We start from the raw sequence: 19,842 nt of genomic DNA, 5'->3' as shown, positions 1-19,842 counted from the left end.
CAGACAGACGCACGCTTGTCGCTGCTGCTTTGAGGACAGTATCATATGCAGTGACAGTAGACTTGTCAGAAATTGTTGGCACGTCCTTCAGTCCGGAGCAGATGTCCAAACCGGCCCTTGACTTATGACACAGGCGCACGCTTGACGCTGCTACTGTGTTGACGCACATGCGGCTACATCACACACAAGTCACAAACACATAAAAAAATAGTTTTTTATTTTTTGGAGCACTTTGAGGGTTACACCACCCTTTAACAGACAGATGCATGCTTGTCGCTGCTGCTTTGAGGATGCAAGTGCGGCTACAGCCCACACAATTCACAAAGACAGAAAAAAAAAGAATAATATTTTTATTGTTTGTGGAGCGCACTTTGAGGGTTACACCACCCTTTAACAGACAGACGCACGCTTGTCGCTGCTGCTTTAAGGATGCAGGTGCGGCTACAGCCCACACATTTCACAAAGACAGAAAAAAAAAGAAGAATATTTTTATTGTTTGTGGAGCGCACTTTGAGGGTTACACCACCCTTTAACAGACAGACGCACGCTTGTCGCTGCTGCTTTGAGGACAGAATCATATGCAGTGACAGTAGACTTGTCAGAAATTGTTGGCACGTCCTTCAGTCCGGACCAGATGTCCAAACCGGCCCTTGACTTATGACACAGGCGCACGCTTGATGCTGCTACTGTGTTGATGCACGTGCGGCTACATCGCACACAAGTCACAAACACTTAAAAAAATAGTTTTTTATTTTTTGGAGCACTTTGAGAGTTACACCACCCTTTAACAGACAGACGTACGCTTGTCACTGCTGCTTTGAGGATGCAAGTGCGGCTACAGCCCACACAATTCACAAAGACAGAAAAAAAAAGAAAAATATTTTTATTGTTTGTGGAGCGCACTTTGAGGGTTACACCACCCTTTAACAGACAGACGCACGCTTGTTGCTGCTGCTTTAAGGATGCAGGTGCGGCTACAGCCCACACATTTCACAAAGACAGAAAAAAAAAGAATAATATTTTTATTGTTTGTGGAGCGCACTTTGAGGGTTACACCACCCTTTAACAGACAGACGCACGCTTGTCGCTGCTGCTTTGAGGATGCAAGTGCGGCTACAGCTCACACAATTCACAAAGACAGAAAAAATATAAGAATTTTTTTATTGTTTGTGGAGCGCACTTTGAGGGTTACACCACCCTTTAACAGACAGACGCACGCTTGTCGCTGCTGCTTTGTGGATGCAAGTGCGGCTACAGCCCACACAATTCACAAAGACAGAAAAAAAAGAAGAATTTTTTTATTGTTTGTGGAGCGCACTTTGAGGGTTACACCACCCTTTAACAGACAGACGCACGCTTGTCGCTGCTGCATTGAGGATGCAAGTGTGGCTACAGCCCATACATTTCACAAAGACAGAAAAAAAAATAAGAATTTTTTTTATTGTTTGTGGAGCGCACTTTGAGGGTTACACCACCCTTTAACAGACAGACGCACGCTTGTCGCTGCTGCTTTAAGGATGCAGGAGCTGCTACAGCCCACACATTTCACAAAGACAGAAAAAAAAGAAGAATATTTTTAATGTTTGTGGAGCGCACTTTGAGGGTTACACCACCCTTTAACAGACAGACGCACGCTTGTCGCTGCTGCTTTGAGGATGCAGGTGGAATCTAGATGGGATTTGGAACCGGGGACACACTACCTCCATCAATTGTCTAAATCCCACTGCACTAATGGCGGATACTGGACGCACGTCTAACACCAATATAGCAGTCAAGGCCTCAGTTATACGTTTTGCTTCAGGATGACTGCTGTCGTACTTCATCCTCATCGCTAGGGACTGTTGGAGGGTCAATTGTTTAGTAAAAGTAGTGGTGTTCCTCCTTCCTCTCTGGGATGATGAACAACTCCCAGCAGCAGCAACAGCACTAGGAGGAAGTGGTTTTTGATCTTTCCCTATTTTATTTTTATCGGAGAAAGTTTGGTCCTCCATTTATGTTATATTGATATATACGTGCGGCTAAGGCGCAGACAAACACAGAAAATATTTTTTGATTTTTGCTGGAGAGTAGTGCACTTTGTGGGTTACACCACCCTTTAAGAAATGAGCCAGCCGGCTCTTTACTTATGGGACACAGGCGCACGCTTGGTGCTGCTCCTTTGTTGATACACGTGTGGCTACTGCGCACACAATTCACAAACACAGAAAAAATATTTTGTTATTTGGTTTGGAGTGTACTTTGGGGGTTACAGCACCCTTTAACGGTCAAGCCAGCCGGCCCTTTACTTATGACACAGGCGCACGCTTGGCACTACTTTGTTGATGCACGTGCGGCTGCTGCGCACACAATTCACAAACACAGAAAATATATTTTTTTTTGGTTTGGACTGGAGTGTACTTTGGGGCTTACAGCACCCTTTAACGGTCAAGCCAGCCGGCCCTTTACTTATGACACAGGTGCACGCTTGGCACTACTTTGTTGATGCACGTGCGGCTACTGCGCACACAATTCACAAACACAGAAAATATTTTTTTTTTTGGTTTGGACTGGAGTGTACTTTGGGGGTTACAGCACCCTTTAACGGTCAAGCCAGCTGGCCCTTTACTTATGACACAGGCGCACGCTTGGCACTACTTTGTTGATGCACATGCGGCTACTGCGCACACAATTCACAAACACAGAAAATATATTTTTTTTGGTTTGGACTGGAGTGTACTTTGGGGGTTACAGCACCCTTTAACGGTCAAGCAAGCTGGCCCTTTACTTATGACACAGGCGCACGCTTGGCACTACTTTGTTGATGCACGTGCGGCTACTGCGCACACAATTCACAAACACAGAAAATATTATTTTTTTGGTTTGGACTGGAGTGTACTTTGGGGGTTACAGCACCCATTAACGGTCAAGCCAGCCGGCCCTTTACTTATGACACAAGCGCACGCTTGGCACTACTTTGTTGATGCACGTGCGGCTACTGCGCACACAATTCACAATGACAGAAAAAAAAAGAATAATATTTTTATTGTTTGTGGAGCGCACTTTGAGGGTTATACCACCCTTTAACAGACAGACGCATGCTTGTCGCTGCTGCTTTGAGGATGCAGGTGGAATCTAGACGGGATTTGGAACCGGGGACACACTACCTCCATCAATTGTCTAAATCCCACTGCACTAATGGCAGATACCGGACGCACGTCTAACACCAACATAGCAGTCAAGGCCTCAGTTATACGTTTTGCTTCAGGATGACTGCTGTCGTACTTCATCCTCATCGCTAGGGACTGTTGGAGGGTCAATTGTTTAGTAAAAGTAGTGGTGTTCCTACTTCCTCTCTGGGATGTTGAACAACTCCCAGCAGCAGCAACAGCACTAGGAGGAAGTGGTTTTTGATCTTTCCCTATTTTATTTTTATCGGAGAAAGTTTGGTCCTCCATTTATGTTATATTGATATATACGTGCGGCTAAGGCGCACACAAACACAGAAAATATTTTTTTATTTTTGCTGGAGAGTAGTGCACTTTGTGGGTTACACCACCCTTTAAGAAATGAGCCAGCCGGCTCTTTACTTATGGGACACAGGCGCACGCTTGGCGCTACTCCTTTGTTGATACACAAGTGGCTACTGCGCACACAATTCACAAACACAGAAAAAAAAATTTTATTTGGTTTGGAGTGTACTTTGGGGGTTACAGCACCCTTTAACGGTCAAGCCAGCCAGCCCTTTACTTATGACACAGGCGCACGCTTGGCACTACTTTGTTGATGCACGTGCGGCTACTGCGCACACAATTCACAAACACAGGAAATATTTTTTTTTTTGGTTTGGACTGGAGTGTACTTTGGGGGTTACAGCACCCTTTAACGGTCAAGCCAGCTGGCCCTTTACTTAAGACACAGGCGCACGCTTGGCACTACTTTGTTGATGCACGTGCGGCTACTGCGCACACAATTCACAAACACAGAAAATATTTTTTTTTTGGTTTGGACTGGAGTGTACTTTGGGGGTTACAGCACCCTTTAACGGTCAAGCCAGCTGGCCCTTTACTTATGACACAGGCACATGCTTGGCACTACTTTGTTGATGCACATGCGGCTACTGCGCACACAATTCACAAACACAGAAAATAATTTTTTTTTGGTTTGGACTGGAGTGTACTTTGGGGGTTACAGCACCCTTTAACGGTCAAGCCAGCCGGCCCTTTACTTATGACACAGGCGCACGCTTGGCACTACTTTGTTGATGCACGTGCGGCTACTGCGCACACAATTCACCAACACAGAAAATATTTTTTTTTTTGGTTTGGACTGGAGTGTACTTTGGGAGTTACAGCACCCTTTAATGGTCAAGCCAGCCGGCCCTTTACTTATGACACAGGCGCACGCTTGGCACTACTTTGTTGATGCACGTGCGGCTACTGCACACACAATTCACAAACACAGAAAAAATATTATTTTTTTAGCACTTGGGGGGAGCACCCCTGATGGACAGAGCACCCCCTGGACAACACTACAGCACCCCTTTAGGACTGGGACACTGCAAAGGACTTTGGAGTGGACTCAGCCCCTATGGAGAACTGACTGCACAACACAGTCCAGCCAGCCCCTATGGACTTTGAAGTAGTGGACACAGCCCCTATTAACAACAGCAGCACAGCACAACACAGCCAGCCCCTATGGACTTTGAAGTAGTGGACACAGCCCCTATGGATAACAGCAGCACAGCTCAGCACAGCACAGCACAACACTACTCTGCACTGCACTACACAGCCCAGCCAGCCCTAACTCCCACCCTCCATCTTCACTGTCCACAGCCGAGTGAGAAAATGGCGCCGACACGGGTACCTTATATAGGATCCAAAACCCGCGAGACCCGGAAGGCGGGATGATGACGTTTTGCCTCGATTTCAGATCCGAGTCAGGCGGGAAAAGTCGAACCTGACTCGGATCTGCCTCGGATCGGGGGGGCTCGGGGGGGTTCGGATTTCAGAAATCCGAACCCGCTCACCCCTACATTAGACCATATGTCACCCAATCCGGTGGATCGGGCCGACATGTAGTCCACATCGGCAAATGTGTACCCACTATGAGCGACCGAGCACCCTTCTGGGTCGTTCATCGTATCGACAGATTGAGTTGCATGCATGCTCAATCTGTCACTTTGATGAACGACACCATGCTACTAGATGCAGCTGGTGGATGACATATTGTGTGGTCATTCACCACATTGTGCAGTGGGTATGGACCGCACGATATGTTGTTTGTCGTATTGTGGGTCGGCATCAGAATCGCACAGAGAGTTTGATACACGCCCACAACATTCCCATGAAACTCCCTTGACACTCCCACAATTCATAGTGGTTAAATATGATTGTATTGTTACCACCCAGTTCACACCCCAAGGTATATTTATGTAGGAATACTGTATACTTAACCAAGTGTCTATTAGGCCAGAGAGAGGTAGAAACCTTGTAAGACATAATGTTTTTGTTCTACAAGAAATATACAGGGGAAATGTGGAATAACAAATATGTAATTAGTATGTTCATTTATACATAAACATTTCTCTTAGTAAACATAGAACTAGTTGTTTGAAATAGTATATTTAAAACAAGGACTAGCTCAGCAGCCAGGTGCTGGTTCCTAAAATACGGGGGGGGTCTATTCATTTTTTTTACTCTACTTTTAGTAACCAGGACTGTCTGAGCAGCCTGGGGCTGGCTATGCTTTTTGGGGGGCCCTACGTCATTTAATAAAACAAATGAACCCTTAATTTACTATTTACAGGCAGAAACATACATGGATCACACTGATCTGTGTATGTTTCTGCTGAACTCGCAGCTCACAGGCAGGTGAATTGATTTCATGTATTTTTACATGAGTATTGTCTGTTCTCATGACAGTTTATAAACTATCATCTTGGTAAATTCCCGAATTCTATCTTCACTTGTGAAAAGTTACTCGAGTTTAGCTGATGGTGAAGTAAAGAGAGTTTGCTAACTCTCCAGTATTTTCCTGTAGCAAAGGAGATTTCTCTTCAGAGTTTTACATTAGGAAATTTACAAGTGGAAAAAAATGCCCAAACTCTCCAGAGAATACTAAATCGACCAAACTCGAATCTTAGTAAATTTACCACTATGACTGTTGAATGGATAAGATCTTGGTTGCAGGATAGGAAACAGAGAGTTGTAGTAAATGGAGTGTATTCACGGGAGGGAAAGGTTACCAGTGGTCTACCCCAGGGATCTGTATTTGGGTCAGTGTTATTTAATATCTATGTTGATGATATTGCAAATGGTATTGAAGGGAAAGTATCCCTTTTTGCAGATGACACAAAAGTATTCAACAGGGGAGACACACCAGGAGGGGTAAAACAAATGAGGATCTGGGTAGACTAGAGGAATGGGAAAGAACATAACAACTACAGTTTAATGTCAAAACATGCAAAATCATGCACTTGGATCTCAATAACCTAAAGGCTAAATACAGTATCAAGGACACTATAATGGAAAATGCAGAGGAGGAAAGGGATTTAGGAGTCACCATTTCAGATGACTTGAATGCAGGCAAGCAATGCACCAAAGCATTGAGGAAGGCAAGTCAGATGCTTGGTTGCATAAGGAGATGAATCAGTAGCAGGAAAAAAGAAGTGAGAATGCCACTGTATAGGTCTTTGGTACGACCTCATCTAGAATACTGTGTTCAGTTCTGGAGGCCATATCTCCAGAAGAATATATAGATACTTTAGAGACAGTACAAAAAAGGGCAACTAAAATGGTGCATGGCCTACAGCACAGAACTTACCCAGAAAGACTAAAAGATCTTAATATGTATAGTTTGGAACAGAGAAGGGAAAGAGGAGACATGATAGAAACTATCAAATACATTAAAGGTTTTAATAAGGTACAGGAAGGAAGAATTCTTCAAAAGAAGAGATGTACAAGAACACGAGGACATGCACTGAGAGGGAGGTAGGCTCAGTGGAAATTTGAGCGAAAATTATTTCACAGAAAGGGTAGTGGATAAGTGGAATAGCCTCCCATCAGAGGTGGTTGAAACTAAGATGGTAGAACAATTTAACCACGCTTGGCATAGGCATAAGAATATCCTTAAGAGAGACCTAAGGAGCAAATAAGGTTGAAGTTGCCAAAAGGATAAATGAAAAGGGGCAGACTAGATTGGCCACGTGGTTCTTATCTACCGACATTTGGAGATGATCTCATCTCCAAGCGCCAGCTCGACACGTGACATCGTGACATCATCAACCCGCAATAAGCCAGGTCGGGCTGCCAGTCTGAAAGGGCTCTCAGCTGGGTTGCACCCAGGATGGACCCTTGTTCAAAATCCAGGGTGCGACCCAGGAATGCAGTGTGAAAGTAGTATAACCTACCTTTTGTGTGAAGAAACACCTGAAGGCTTTCTGGACAGTACAAGGTCACTATCTGTCCTAATGGAGCTGCAAACCAACAATTAACACCATCCCAATCAGTCAGACATCCTGTGATATCAAAGAGAAGATAGAGTTAAATGATCCATCAAAATATATAGGAATCCATGTTATTAATACTTTTTATATATTCTCACTATGGCATATAATTTTGCTAAAAATCAATAGGTTATTATATAAACTCCCATTTATTACAAAACACATTATATTCATGTTTCAATGAGTCTGCAGGTTACTTATACATTAAATAGAAAATCTAGGTGCTTTAGGTATTTCTCTTACTAAATTGTTGGATTGAATTGCTATGGCATTCTGCAACTCAGAGATGATCTTTACCACTTATCACAGGGATAATTTACAAAGAAATATATATCTCTGCAAAAAAATCTAGTGAAGAGTAGAGATAAGTAGTAAGTTCCACCCAAGTCAATTTCAGTGTCAAGCAGGAAAGAAAGTTGGTTGGAGACACTAACACAGCTGGGCCTCTTATTAATCTGCAATGCCACCGATGTCCGGATGCTAAAGATAGACAATTATAGGCAGAGGAGTAGCGTGAAACCATGACGCCAGGAGAAAGTGCATGTCATAGCGCCCCCCCACCCTGTACTGAACTGTGCCAGTGGGGTATGGCCAGGCTGCGGGGGAATACTGAAGTGAAGAAAAAAGCAGCAAACAGTGACAGTATCACACTGGGGTATGGAGGCCCCATTGGGGGAATAGAATGCTTCGGTGATCTGACATTAAGGAGAAGCTCCTTTGGCACTGCTTTATTTATGTATAGCACCTAGGATCTGACTTTTATCTCCTTTGAATCATTGTTATTAGTATAAGAGGAGATTGTATTATTTTCTGATCATTTAACATAAACTGACAGAATGCATGTGCTACAGTGACATTCCACAGGGTGCACAGCTTATTACTGCAATTACAGCCCTGAGCAGCTATCACTGGAGTGATAACCCTCCTTAGCTATGCTCCCACTTTGCAAATTTACATTGCACCTATATTAATGTGAGTACTACTAATCATGTTCTGTCTTCCACCATTATGATTATTTCAGGTCTCCTAATATTTTTTAAAAGACCTTTCATATAACACTGTGTGGTCATTCCTGGGAATATCTCATTACTTTGAATTGAAGTTTAGGATTTTACCTCAGATGTGTAACTATTAAGTCCATTGAAGCACAATGAATGAATGAATGAATGAATGAATGAATGAAGAAAGAAGGAGGGAGGGGATCAAAGAGGAGAGGGGAGAGGAAAGTGCTGATAAGAGAGGGGAGGTATAAGAGGCCAATCTGAAAAGAGAGGGGAAGGGAAAAGCCAATCAGAGAGGGCCAGTGACTGAAGCCAATAAGAAAAGGAGAGGATAAGTGCAAAGTCAATCAGAGAGGACCAGTGACAGAAGCCAATAAAAAAATGAGAGGAGAGGGGCAAAGCCAAACAGAGAGGGCCAGTGAAAAAAGCCAATAAGAAAAGGAGAGGAGAGGGGTGGTGACAGAAGCCAATAAGCAAAGGAGAGGAGAGGGGTGGTCACAGTAGCCAAAAAGAAAAGGAGAGGGGTGGTCACAGAAGCCAATAAGGAGAGGAGAGGGGTGGTGACAGAAGCCAATAAGAATGGAGAGGTGAGGGACAAAGTCAATCAGAGAGGGGTGGTGACAGAAGCCAATAAGAAAGGAGTGGACAGGGGTGAAGAGCTGATAACGGGGTAGAGGGGGAGGGAATTAAAGAGGCAAAAAGTGAATGCAATCAATCTGACAGGAAAGGGGAGGTGACAAGATGATCACAGAGGAGGGACGGCTGAAGGGGAGACAATCTGGGCAGCTTGAGGGAGCATGAAATGTAGAAATGTATCTCAGATCTATAACTTATTTAAGATATAGAGCAAACAAACTAACAGGCGGTTGTCATACTGTGCAGTGCCCTATTAATTCCGGAACTCTGGATGGCACTCTCTGTCCATTTTGTCACCCAGAGCTCATGCTCCACTGGAACCACCCTTGGTACACCCCTGATTATAGGAAAATGAGGGGATAACCATTTAGATAAAATAGACAGTGCTATTTTTCTGCAGGAACAAGCAGGAACTCAGGGCTCAATTCAGACCCGCTCGCTAGATGCGTTCACACGCAGCACAAGTATGCAAATCCGCTATCACATGGCATGACATTAACACGCACACTATGTCCTGGAGTGCGATCGCTGTATGTATGCAGACCCCCAACAGCCTGTCTTAAGACGCCCACTTATGCACATCATCTCCAGGATGTGTATGCAACCATCGGTAACATCAAGTACCATCGGAAGCGAACGCAACACTTTTGGTTGACCATACCCTACCACAAGCACTGCGAGTGCTTTAGTGTGAAAAACAACCATGTGATGTGTACTTTAATGCTGCGCCTTAATTATGCATGCCTCTGAAACGGCGTTAAGATGCTCAGGCACGCCTGCGTTCGCACCACCACTCCCCCATTTCCATCGACCATCCCCTGTCACCACCCACAAATGGCTTCTCCTGTCACTCATTCTAGCGAGGTGGCTATGTGCAGCGAGCGAACACTTCCCGATTGCATGGACTTGTTAGCGCACATGCACTTCGATGCGTACCCATGCGCAGAATGCAAACATCGGCAGGATGCGTGCACGAGTGTCTTCTTTTCTAAATACTATATAAATGTATTTATATTATGTGCGGGTTCGGTTTTATTCGGTTCTTATCGCCACATTATCACAAGTTCAGATTAATTCGGATTTCTCTTATTGGCTATCCAAAACACGTGACAGCCGGATAGCCAATATGGTGCCACTTTTGAGATCCGAACATATATATATATATATATATATATTTGATTTTCTATAGCTCCATCCCCAGTTCCTGAACCTCTACACCCAGAAGCTCCACCCACAGTTCCTTAACCCATTTTTTCAGAAAAATAGTCCTGCAAAAAGCAAAAAATGTAAACGATTACAAAAAAAAACCAAACACTTAGTTTAATCAAATTGTCCACACCGCCACCTCCACCATATTGTAATTAAAGCAATTACTGATAATTTATTGGGACGGGCAAGAGGGAGAGGAGTTTCTTTTATGTTGTTCCCACTGAACAATACTTTTACACAGGTCCTGTTGAGTGAAAGTATTGGAAACACCATTACAGCATTCGCTGCAAATCGTTAGGATATAGGGGCCTGTTTATCAAAAAACATTTGCAGAATATTCCCACCTGAAAAAAACTGTTTTTACGGGAATTCTGACAAATATTATGGACCATCCAGATGTATATACGGGAACCGTACTAGATGTTGGATATGTCTGCTGCAATCACCCATTTTCAATTGCAAAAGGAGTCTGTGACCCTCTCCCCAGACACTATGGGGGCAACTATAATCTGGAATTCACTAAACTCTGGAATGTACAGCATTCTGAAGCTTGCTCCAGGAGCTAACCCCAACTTTGGAATTAACCATTGTAGCCTATGGGCTATGGATTGCAAAATTTCCCAGGAGAGGGAGTGTCGGAGTGTCTGCGGTGAGGTCAATGGCTGGGGAGGCATACATGGAAATGGATCTGAATGCTAGGAGCCTGTCTCACCCCTTACTGTAACTCTCTCCTTATTACAATTAAGTTTCAGTGTCCATTGATTCTCCTACCTGCATCACTGTGTCTTCTCTTGCTGCTGCTAACTCAGGCCCTGATTCAGAGCCAGACACTCTGATAGAGTGCTCACTCTGAATCAGGGCCATCCTTCTTGATTTTTAGAGCGGCCTCCTGGCCGCTCGTATAGCTGTGGGTGACCACCCACAGCTACAGCGAGCGGCCAGGAAGATGGTGAACACCCACAGCTATAGCGAGTGGCCAGACGGAGGCGTTCCCATGGGAACACCTCCGTCTGGGCAGTCACGCACCCGGCACACCCACCAAAGGGAGCGTGCTGTCACTCAACATCGACAGCACGCCCCCTTTGGTACGAGACCCGGAGCGACTGTTTGCCTGTCGCTATCCGTGTCTCACGCATGCGCACGACGGAGCTGGCTCCGTCGTGCACATGTGCACTGGGCCACCATCGACCCGCTCACGAGAGGGTCTGACCCGCTCAGCGCTCATGAGAGGGTCTGAATCAGGCCCACAGCTCCAATCTCAAAAAACACTGCAGGGCACTTTCTGGTCACATGACATATTCTAGGTGTCCATCAGCGCTCAAGGCACGACCCCCATACTCAGAAGCATGCTTCTATTAGCTGTCTTTCTGTGCAGCTTATTGTCCGCGGTGTGTCCCTGCCCCCAGCTCTGCAAGCAGTGTCTGACTACACAAAAGCGAGGCCGAGCTGTTGCAGCTCATCTCTCATCTCCCTGCAGTCCCAGGGAGCTCCACAAAGCTGGTGAGTGTTAACTATAAAAATGATTACAATAAACAAAGAAGTTGTTTAAAAGTTATAAAAATCTTCTTTGTATTATTCTAATAATTTTTATATCAAAACTCAGGGGTATGACAGGGGAGGCTCTGCCTCGCCTGCCTACACTGACTGCATGTCCCTGCATAGGATCCCTTCCAGGCAATGGCTGCTCACACACAATGGCTGCTCACATGCCTCAGCCCGGTGCAAAGCCAGGGGGGGTGCGATCAGTGTGATCGCTCCCCTCCACAGGCATAGGAGACTGCTGTGTCTGCTGCTCAGCAGCCACGAGCAGTCTCCCACTACAGCTCAGCGCACGCTGTGTGCTGGGCTGCTGTGAGGGAGGGGGGACAGTGTCGGGGACGGGCCCCCGCCGGGCCCCTCAGGAAACCTGGGCCCGGGTAATTTGTACCCAACCCCCCCCTCTCGGCACCCCTGCTCACACATACATGGTCTGATGACCACGCATGAGCAATAGCATGGCCGGCCCCAGAACCAGGAGGTAGTAAAATGATCGCATACGGCCGGGGAGGATCCATGGGGGAGGTGATTATTTCGACCCCCCCGGTAACATTTCTTACCTGTCCACTTCTACTGCCCACTGTATAGCAGCACAGCCACAGCGGCACATCACGCAGGGAGAAAGAGATGACTGCTGCTGCACTGCTATACAGCAGCCAGCTATAATGGACAAGTGAGAAGTGTAACGGGGGTGGGGTGGGGTAGGGAAAATGCACTAATTGCCTGCCCCTGAATCCACCCCTTGCTTTAAGAATAACTTTTACACATCGCAGAGATGGGCTCCTATCAGAGTCCTTGTCCCTGTGTGCTTAATTTCTTATTGCAGTGATAAGCAGCAATAAGAAATTATAATTATTGAGCCTAAAACATTATAATTAATAAATATGTCCCATATTACAGGGCCGCAACTAGGGGGGCTGGAGGTGCACATGCACTGGGTGCGTCGCTGCATCAGCTGCCAGCATCCTCCAGCCCGGCACCGCAGGGGGGCTCCAAGCTGGATGCCCGGTGAGATTTTATTACCAGCGTGCACCAGGCAGTGGTGGATCCAGGAGGAGGGGCCATCAGGCGATCATTTCCCGTAACACACAGACTCAGTCCCACCCACCTACTGATTCTGCAGGGAGTCAACAGGATCTGGAGCAGTGCAGCTCTCTGAGGTGGGCAGAGTAGAGGCTGGGCACAGAAGGAGCTGTAGGGACCAGTCGGGACTTGGCCACAGCAGCCACATACAAGCATGCACTCAGCTCAGTCATCTGTCAGTGTGAGGCACCCGGCCGGCCAGAGGAGGAGGAGAGGCATTGGAGTTGTAGTAGACTCTGAGCAGTAAAAGAGATACTACATATCCCTTGAGGCATTGTGGCATGATCAACATAGTCAGACTAGGCAAACACATGGCTAATAAGCTTGCTATCATTACAGCAGTGGGGAAAGTCTCCTGTTTGAGGTAAGAAATCATCAGATCCAGGGCAGACTTCCAAAAAGCCATTTTAAGCGCATGACACATATATTTCCCACATGATTAGGTCCCAGAATTTATAGACTGCTACAAGTATCTATAGTAGCATGTCTGTACATAGGCAGGCTTTTAGAAAACCATACTTAGGTTTCATCAAGCATGATATAAACCTATACTGACCAAAAATGGGGTGATGGGCATAACATATATAGGGGTGAGGGGAGGGAGCAATGGGCATAAATATACAAGGGGGAGGGGAGGGGGTGATGGGCATAGCATATATAGGTGAGGGGAGGGAGCAATGGGCATAACATATATAGGGGTGAGGGGAGGGGGTGATGGGCATAAAATATATAAAAGGGGAGGGGAGGGAATGATGGGCATAAAATATATAGGGGTGAGGAGAGGGAATGATATGCATACAATATGTAAAGGGTGAGGGGAGTGGGTGATGGGTATAACATTTATATAAGGGATGAGGGGAGGGGGTGCTGTGCATAAAATACATATTTGGTTATTTAGTCACTATATATAGTTGCTGCTGGAAAGAGAGGGCATTACTATGGGGCATTACTGTATGGGCACTACTACAGGGGCATTACTATATGGGCACTACTACAGGGGCATTACTATATGGGCACTACTACAGGGGCATTACTATGGGGGCACTACTACAGTGGTATTACTATGGGGGCATTACTATATGGGCACTACTACAGGGGCATTACTATGGGGGCATTACTATATGGGCACTACTACAGGGGCATTACCATATAGATAATGCTACAGAGGCATTACTATATGGGCACTGCTATAGGGCCATTACTACAGGGGCATTGCATCAGGGTGCATTACTATAGGTGCACTACTTAAGGGGGCTTTACTATAGGGGCACTGCTGCAGGGGTTATTACTTTGTTGGAATTACCAGGGGGGGCACCAAATCACTGTCTTGCCCCAGGTGACAAAAATCCTAGTTTCGACCCTGCATAGAGTCTTCATCAAACTCATTTTGACAGGGACCATGCCCCAAACCACACCCCTAACACCTCCCCCTGACACTCCCAGTGTTCCTCCCCTTTTGATAGTGTTTAATATCAAATATTAGCTTTATATCGGTTTTATATAAAAATGTTATATAAAAGTGGTTAGAAGCCGCTGTTAAACAGACATTGAAAAAACCTCCTGTGTATAATGAATATTGTTTATTTGATTCAGGTGAAATAGCTGTAAAAGTAAGAACCTTAGACAGATCACCAGCAGTAAGATATGAAATGCCTCAGGTCTGCTTAAATTGAAATAATGCATTGTTAGACAGGCTTTGGGTCGAATTATAAAATAATCTTACAGGCTCTATGTTATGATTTTACTTCTAGCAGTCTGCAATGTCTGAGAACAAAAGATCCTGCGTAACCGAAAAAAGCAATTACAAACTGTGAGAATAGTGAGATTGCTTTGGAATATTCATTTAAAAATGAAAAAATCCCAATAGATATTATTCATTTAGAAAAGCTATTAAATACTTCTTCATTTTATTTAACAATGTGTAGCAATTATTTTTATTATAAATAGCAGATGGTCTTTATAAAATTACATCTGTATATGATCAGGCATGTTATATAGAGAAACCTATATAATTTTTTTATTTTTTTTTATAATGCAAAGCAAAACTTTTATAGTCTCACAACCTAATATATGATTGTTTAGTGCATGTGCTTGTAAAATGAAAAATTATATTATGTATATATCATGAAACCAAAACATTTAAACTTAAAAAAGCAAGACAAAACTTAAGTTGTGCTTATAAAAATATAATGATGATAATAAAAATATCAAGATGATTGCCTAATCTATAAATGATTAATAACGGGACATGTACAGTTGTTTATTATGAAACCATTTTGTGTAAATTAGAAAGAAAATGATAAATGCATTGTGCCTGTATATAAATATATATATATATATATATATATATATATATATATATATATATATATATATATATACATATATATATATATATACAGTATATATATATATAGAGATATATGTATCATATAAAAAACTTAATTTGCACTTATATAAAGATCGAATGTTTTGATTCGGAATGCAGACAATTCTTTGACTGGTATAATTCCATAAAAATATATTTTATAACATCATCCAGAGAATAAATATTATAATTTTTATAAATTAGATATATTTTTTAACTGCTAATAGTAAAATCCCCTATAGCTCCACCCACAGGGGGTGAGCTTCGCATGCATCATTAACATTTCAGCTTTAGGAGGGGGATATGCATTCATCCCAACACACCATTGAAAACTTTGAAACAGGAAATTCTGATACAGGAATACTTAAGTATTACAGTTATTGCCTTTTTTTTTAAATATGTTATTTTATATACAGTTTATATATATATATATATTATCTGTTTTTAGATGTGTTATATATATGTATATGTATATGTTGGAGTTGTTTATAATGCGTGATTTAGTAGCTGATTTGTCTTTTGTGGATTGTTACGGATGTGCGATTTATAAGTTACAGCGTGTATCTTCATGTTCTAGTGCATTATTATTATATACAAATATTTCCTGTGTTTAAATGTGTTATTATTATTATTATTATTAAATATATATATATACATATATATATATATATATATATATATATATGTATGTATGTTTGATTTTGTTTATAAAATTATGTTTTATTATGTATAGGAGGTTAATTTAAACATAGAAACATAGAATTTGGCAACTGATAATATCCGCTTGGTGTCGCTCCTTTTTTTTTACCATTTCATGACCGCAACACTATGCGATCATCAGCTCTTTGCATAGTTATCCTTATGTCGTGTGTTTAAATTGTTCTACCGTCTTAGCCACTATGCCTCTGATGTTTGATAATATATATATATATATATATATATATATATATATAGACCTTGAGAAAACAGCGGCACTCACAGGACTGGATAAAGAAAGCCTCAGATACACAAGCGGTGTGTAATGTTCGACGTTTCAGTCAGTGAAGACTTTTATCAAGAACGCACAGTGAATACAAAGTACAAACCTTTATAGGACTGTGCGGCTGTGGTGAAGTGCTGTCCGTGCCCATCTAGCCAGTCGCCGGGTGAGTGACGTCATCAGTGTGTGGCCGAACTGTCACCGAGTACGTGATGACATTCGGCCTATGACGCTGGAAATTATGACACACGCCCCCCGGCGTCGGCTACAGGTCAAGGGGCGGAGTTGTGTGATAGGTAACCATAGCGACAATGTACTGTATAACATCAATACAAGCAGAAGTGAACTGAGATAAACATAGTGAAATAACAATGTGTACAGTGCATCCAGATATACTGGATGCCAACAATGATGGGAATAACCCTGAATGCAAATAAATAGGTGAATACATAAGTGCTGAACAAAAAACATCAAATACGACTTAACATATAACATATAGACTTATATACTGCAATGGTCTTCATGTGGTACATAATAAAAAAGACTAAGCGACAGTAAACAAAATGATGCAATAACCTAGTGACTGAAAAAACAATGTATAAGCAAATAAGATAAAACCAAAAAGATAAAACATATATCTAAATGAACAAATTTGTTTTGTTTAGTGTTGCTTAGTATTTTCTTACTATGCTGGTGCCCTGGGGCGGCTTGGCTGGGGCAGTTTTTGGGGGGTCCTGCGATCTGGATTTGAACCCTAGTATGTTAGGGATCTACCCGAAAGAGGTTACCATGATTATGCTAAAAACCTCTATTGATTGCAACATTTTATTGCATTTATATATATTATTAATAATTTGGAGTTGTGCACCTGAGATTTGCCTGTTTCTGTGCCTGCAATTAGTCTCATCAGGTAGCACCTCCCATTATATATATAGTCAGGTTGTGCAGTCCAGAAATCTTTCCCATATGCTTCATTTAATGTGCTTTACTGCACTTCTGAAGGAAATGAGATGCCCTTATTCTGGACTAGCACCCTACCTTATTGGTTTAAAAGCATGGAGTCTTGTAATGTATATGCACACTGTATTAGGCACAATTCTAGATAAGTCCTACAAGTTATATACTGTAGTGCAACTTTGGTTCATTTTTGGGGCGTGGGTCCCCCTGGATTGCATTGTCTGATTTGTCTAAGGGCACTGCATTATAACACATTTTCCTTTATAACACATTTTAACCCTTCACTGTGTGTTTAATATATATGTACTTCACCTTTTTATTTTCATTCTTTATAGGTAGCTGCAGCTGCTCCTAACTATCTCTTTACACTGCACTTTTCTTACTATGCTGGTGTCCTGGGGCGGCTTGGCTGGGGCAGTTTTTGGGGGGTCCTGCGCTCTGGATTTGAACCCTAGTATGTTAGGGACCAACCCGAAAGAGGTTACCTGGATATGGTGGGTAGGCCCATAAGCTTGGCCATGATTATGCTAAAAACCTCTATTGATTGCAAAATTTTATTGCATTTATATATATATCATTAATAATTTGGAGTTGTGCACCTGAGCAGCATTCTGCCACGATGGATGAGGCCATCCATCCATCATCCACCAGGCCATCAGGCATTGGAGTTAGACAACAACCTCATCCATCGCATCAGAACACGATGGATGAAGCTGTCGCCAGGCCATCAAGCATTGGAGTTAGACAACAACCTCATCCATCGTGTCAGAACATGATGGATGATGCTGTCGCCGGTCCATCAGGCGTAGGATCGGCAGGTGTGGGTGTTGCTCGACAATTTACTAGAGGCATACCTGCGAGGACATATTGTGTGAGTAAAGCAACAAAATTAAATATCACGTGTTGTTAGGCATGCTTTTGAGAGAGCTCACTTACACAAACCACATGTCAAAAGAGCTGTTAACATGTGTCACAGAAATAATGCACAGCTGCAAACGCGACCAGCATGTGTTTGATAATTTTATTAAACACTATATGGAAGCCGCAATATAACAGAGCAGTCTAGTTAGGGAGACAACTGATTTCCTAGAGTCCCACGCATTCGGTAAAAAAAAGAAATGACTAGCTATGACTGGGCGCGGTTTGAACAGTTTTGCAATGTGTAAATTGCATCGATTTAAAAGTACAAACAGGAATTTAAAAGTAAAGCATGCTATAAAGGCATTAATAAACATAAGAAAACAGAAACAGCTTAGACTGGAACGACAAGCCGTGCATAGGTTTAATGACCAGAATGACAACGTACCGCCGCAACGCATAGATAGACACAATCACAGATGGACCGTGTTGAAGTCATAGCATTACCCGTACCTGCTGGTCCGGAAACTCCTGGTAATAAGGAGGTGCACCCTGTTTTTTTAGAATCCATCAACAGATACGAACAAAACCACCCCAATTTCAGGGTGTCTGAATTCCACCATCATATTTGGTTTGTCAATTTGGATAGGGTTACATCGTTTGTAGACGCTATGAGGGCGATACACAACGCAATACAGGCCATGCTTGATAGCTACATGGTTAATGTCGACCTTAATGACCGTGTGCAGTTAAGGTTGGAGGGAGCAGGGTTGCACAATGTCATCTATTCACAGTGTAAGCCACACGATAATTAGATGCCGTCAGTTTTTTAATCAGCTAACAAACATACTGCAAAGTAATTCTGAGATTTTATTTGATACAGAGTTGAAATTTGTGATCTCTGTTTTCAAGAATCGCGTAGGCGGTGCCCTGACAGGCAGACACCTACGGAGAATACCACACAGCCTTATTATTGGGAAACGCAGGTGTTTGTTATATGATTTCAATAACAGCAGTAACAATAAGTGTCTGGCGGCTAGTCTCTGCAAACTTCTGGAAAAAGATAATGTCACGGACCTCGTGATACACGAGAGGGCTCTCGAGCTTCACAAAGCTTTGAATTTTCCCCTTGATAAAACGATCAGCTTTAGCGATGTTGTTTGTTTTGAAAAACACTTAAAAGCAACAATTAAAATATTGTTTTACAGCAATGGGGATTGGTGTTACTTTTGCACAGACTGTCAATACAAAGACAACATACTGTTTGTCTTATGGCACAATGACCACTACTACGGTATATTAGATATTAAAGTGTTTGTGGGTGCCCGTTTCTTCTGCATGTTTTGCCACACAGTGTACCAACACAGAAATAATCATGACTGTCTATTCTTTTGTAAGGCCTGTCTCACAGGAATTTGTTGATGCAGGGATCGGTGCTAAGATGCGCTGTGTGTAGGGTGTTTTGCAGGTAAACCGATTGTTTAGAGGAGCACAAGGCTCTAGCATTGTCTTCCAAAACACAGTGTCTTGAAAAAATGTATTGCCACAAGTGTCAGGGTATGACATGTCCCGTTTGCAAGGTGTGCATTGGCAGTTTTGCAGGGTATTTGTTTTATATACAAAACAGTAAACCCGTGGAACCTACCTACCAAAAAATATTTTTTTTATGATTTTGAATGTATGCAGGAGATGGGTGTCCACATACCAAATTAGTGTTATGCATTAACACTAG

General features: G+C 43.0%; 1 protein-coding gene across 1 annotated transcript in view; it reads right to left on the bottom strand.

Moving 5' to 3' along the window:
• Positions 1-19,842, bottom strand: part of LOC148521827 (vasoactive intestinal polypeptide receptor 1-like) — a 233,734-nt gene that overhangs the window by 160,385 nt on the left and 53,507 nt on the right. Inside the window, exon 3 of the mRNA XM_088474760.1 lies at positions 7,388-7,495. Within this exon, the coding sequence (XP_088330886.1) occupies positions 7,388-7,495 (108 nt within the window). The remainder of the gene's footprint in view (positions 1-7,387; positions 7,496-19,842) is intronic.

The sequence above is a fragment of the Taudactylus pleione genome, unplaced genomic scaffold (assembly GCF_031769625.1).
Source record: "Taudactylus pleione unplaced genomic scaffold, aTauple2 ptg000155l, whole genome shotgun sequence".
In the NCBI taxonomy this organism is placed as follows: domain Eukaryota; kingdom Metazoa; phylum Chordata; class Amphibia; order Anura; family Myobatrachidae; genus Taudactylus; species Taudactylus pleione.
Note: the sequence above shows the minus strand (reverse complement) of the source record. Positions and strands in the feature narration are given on the sequence as shown.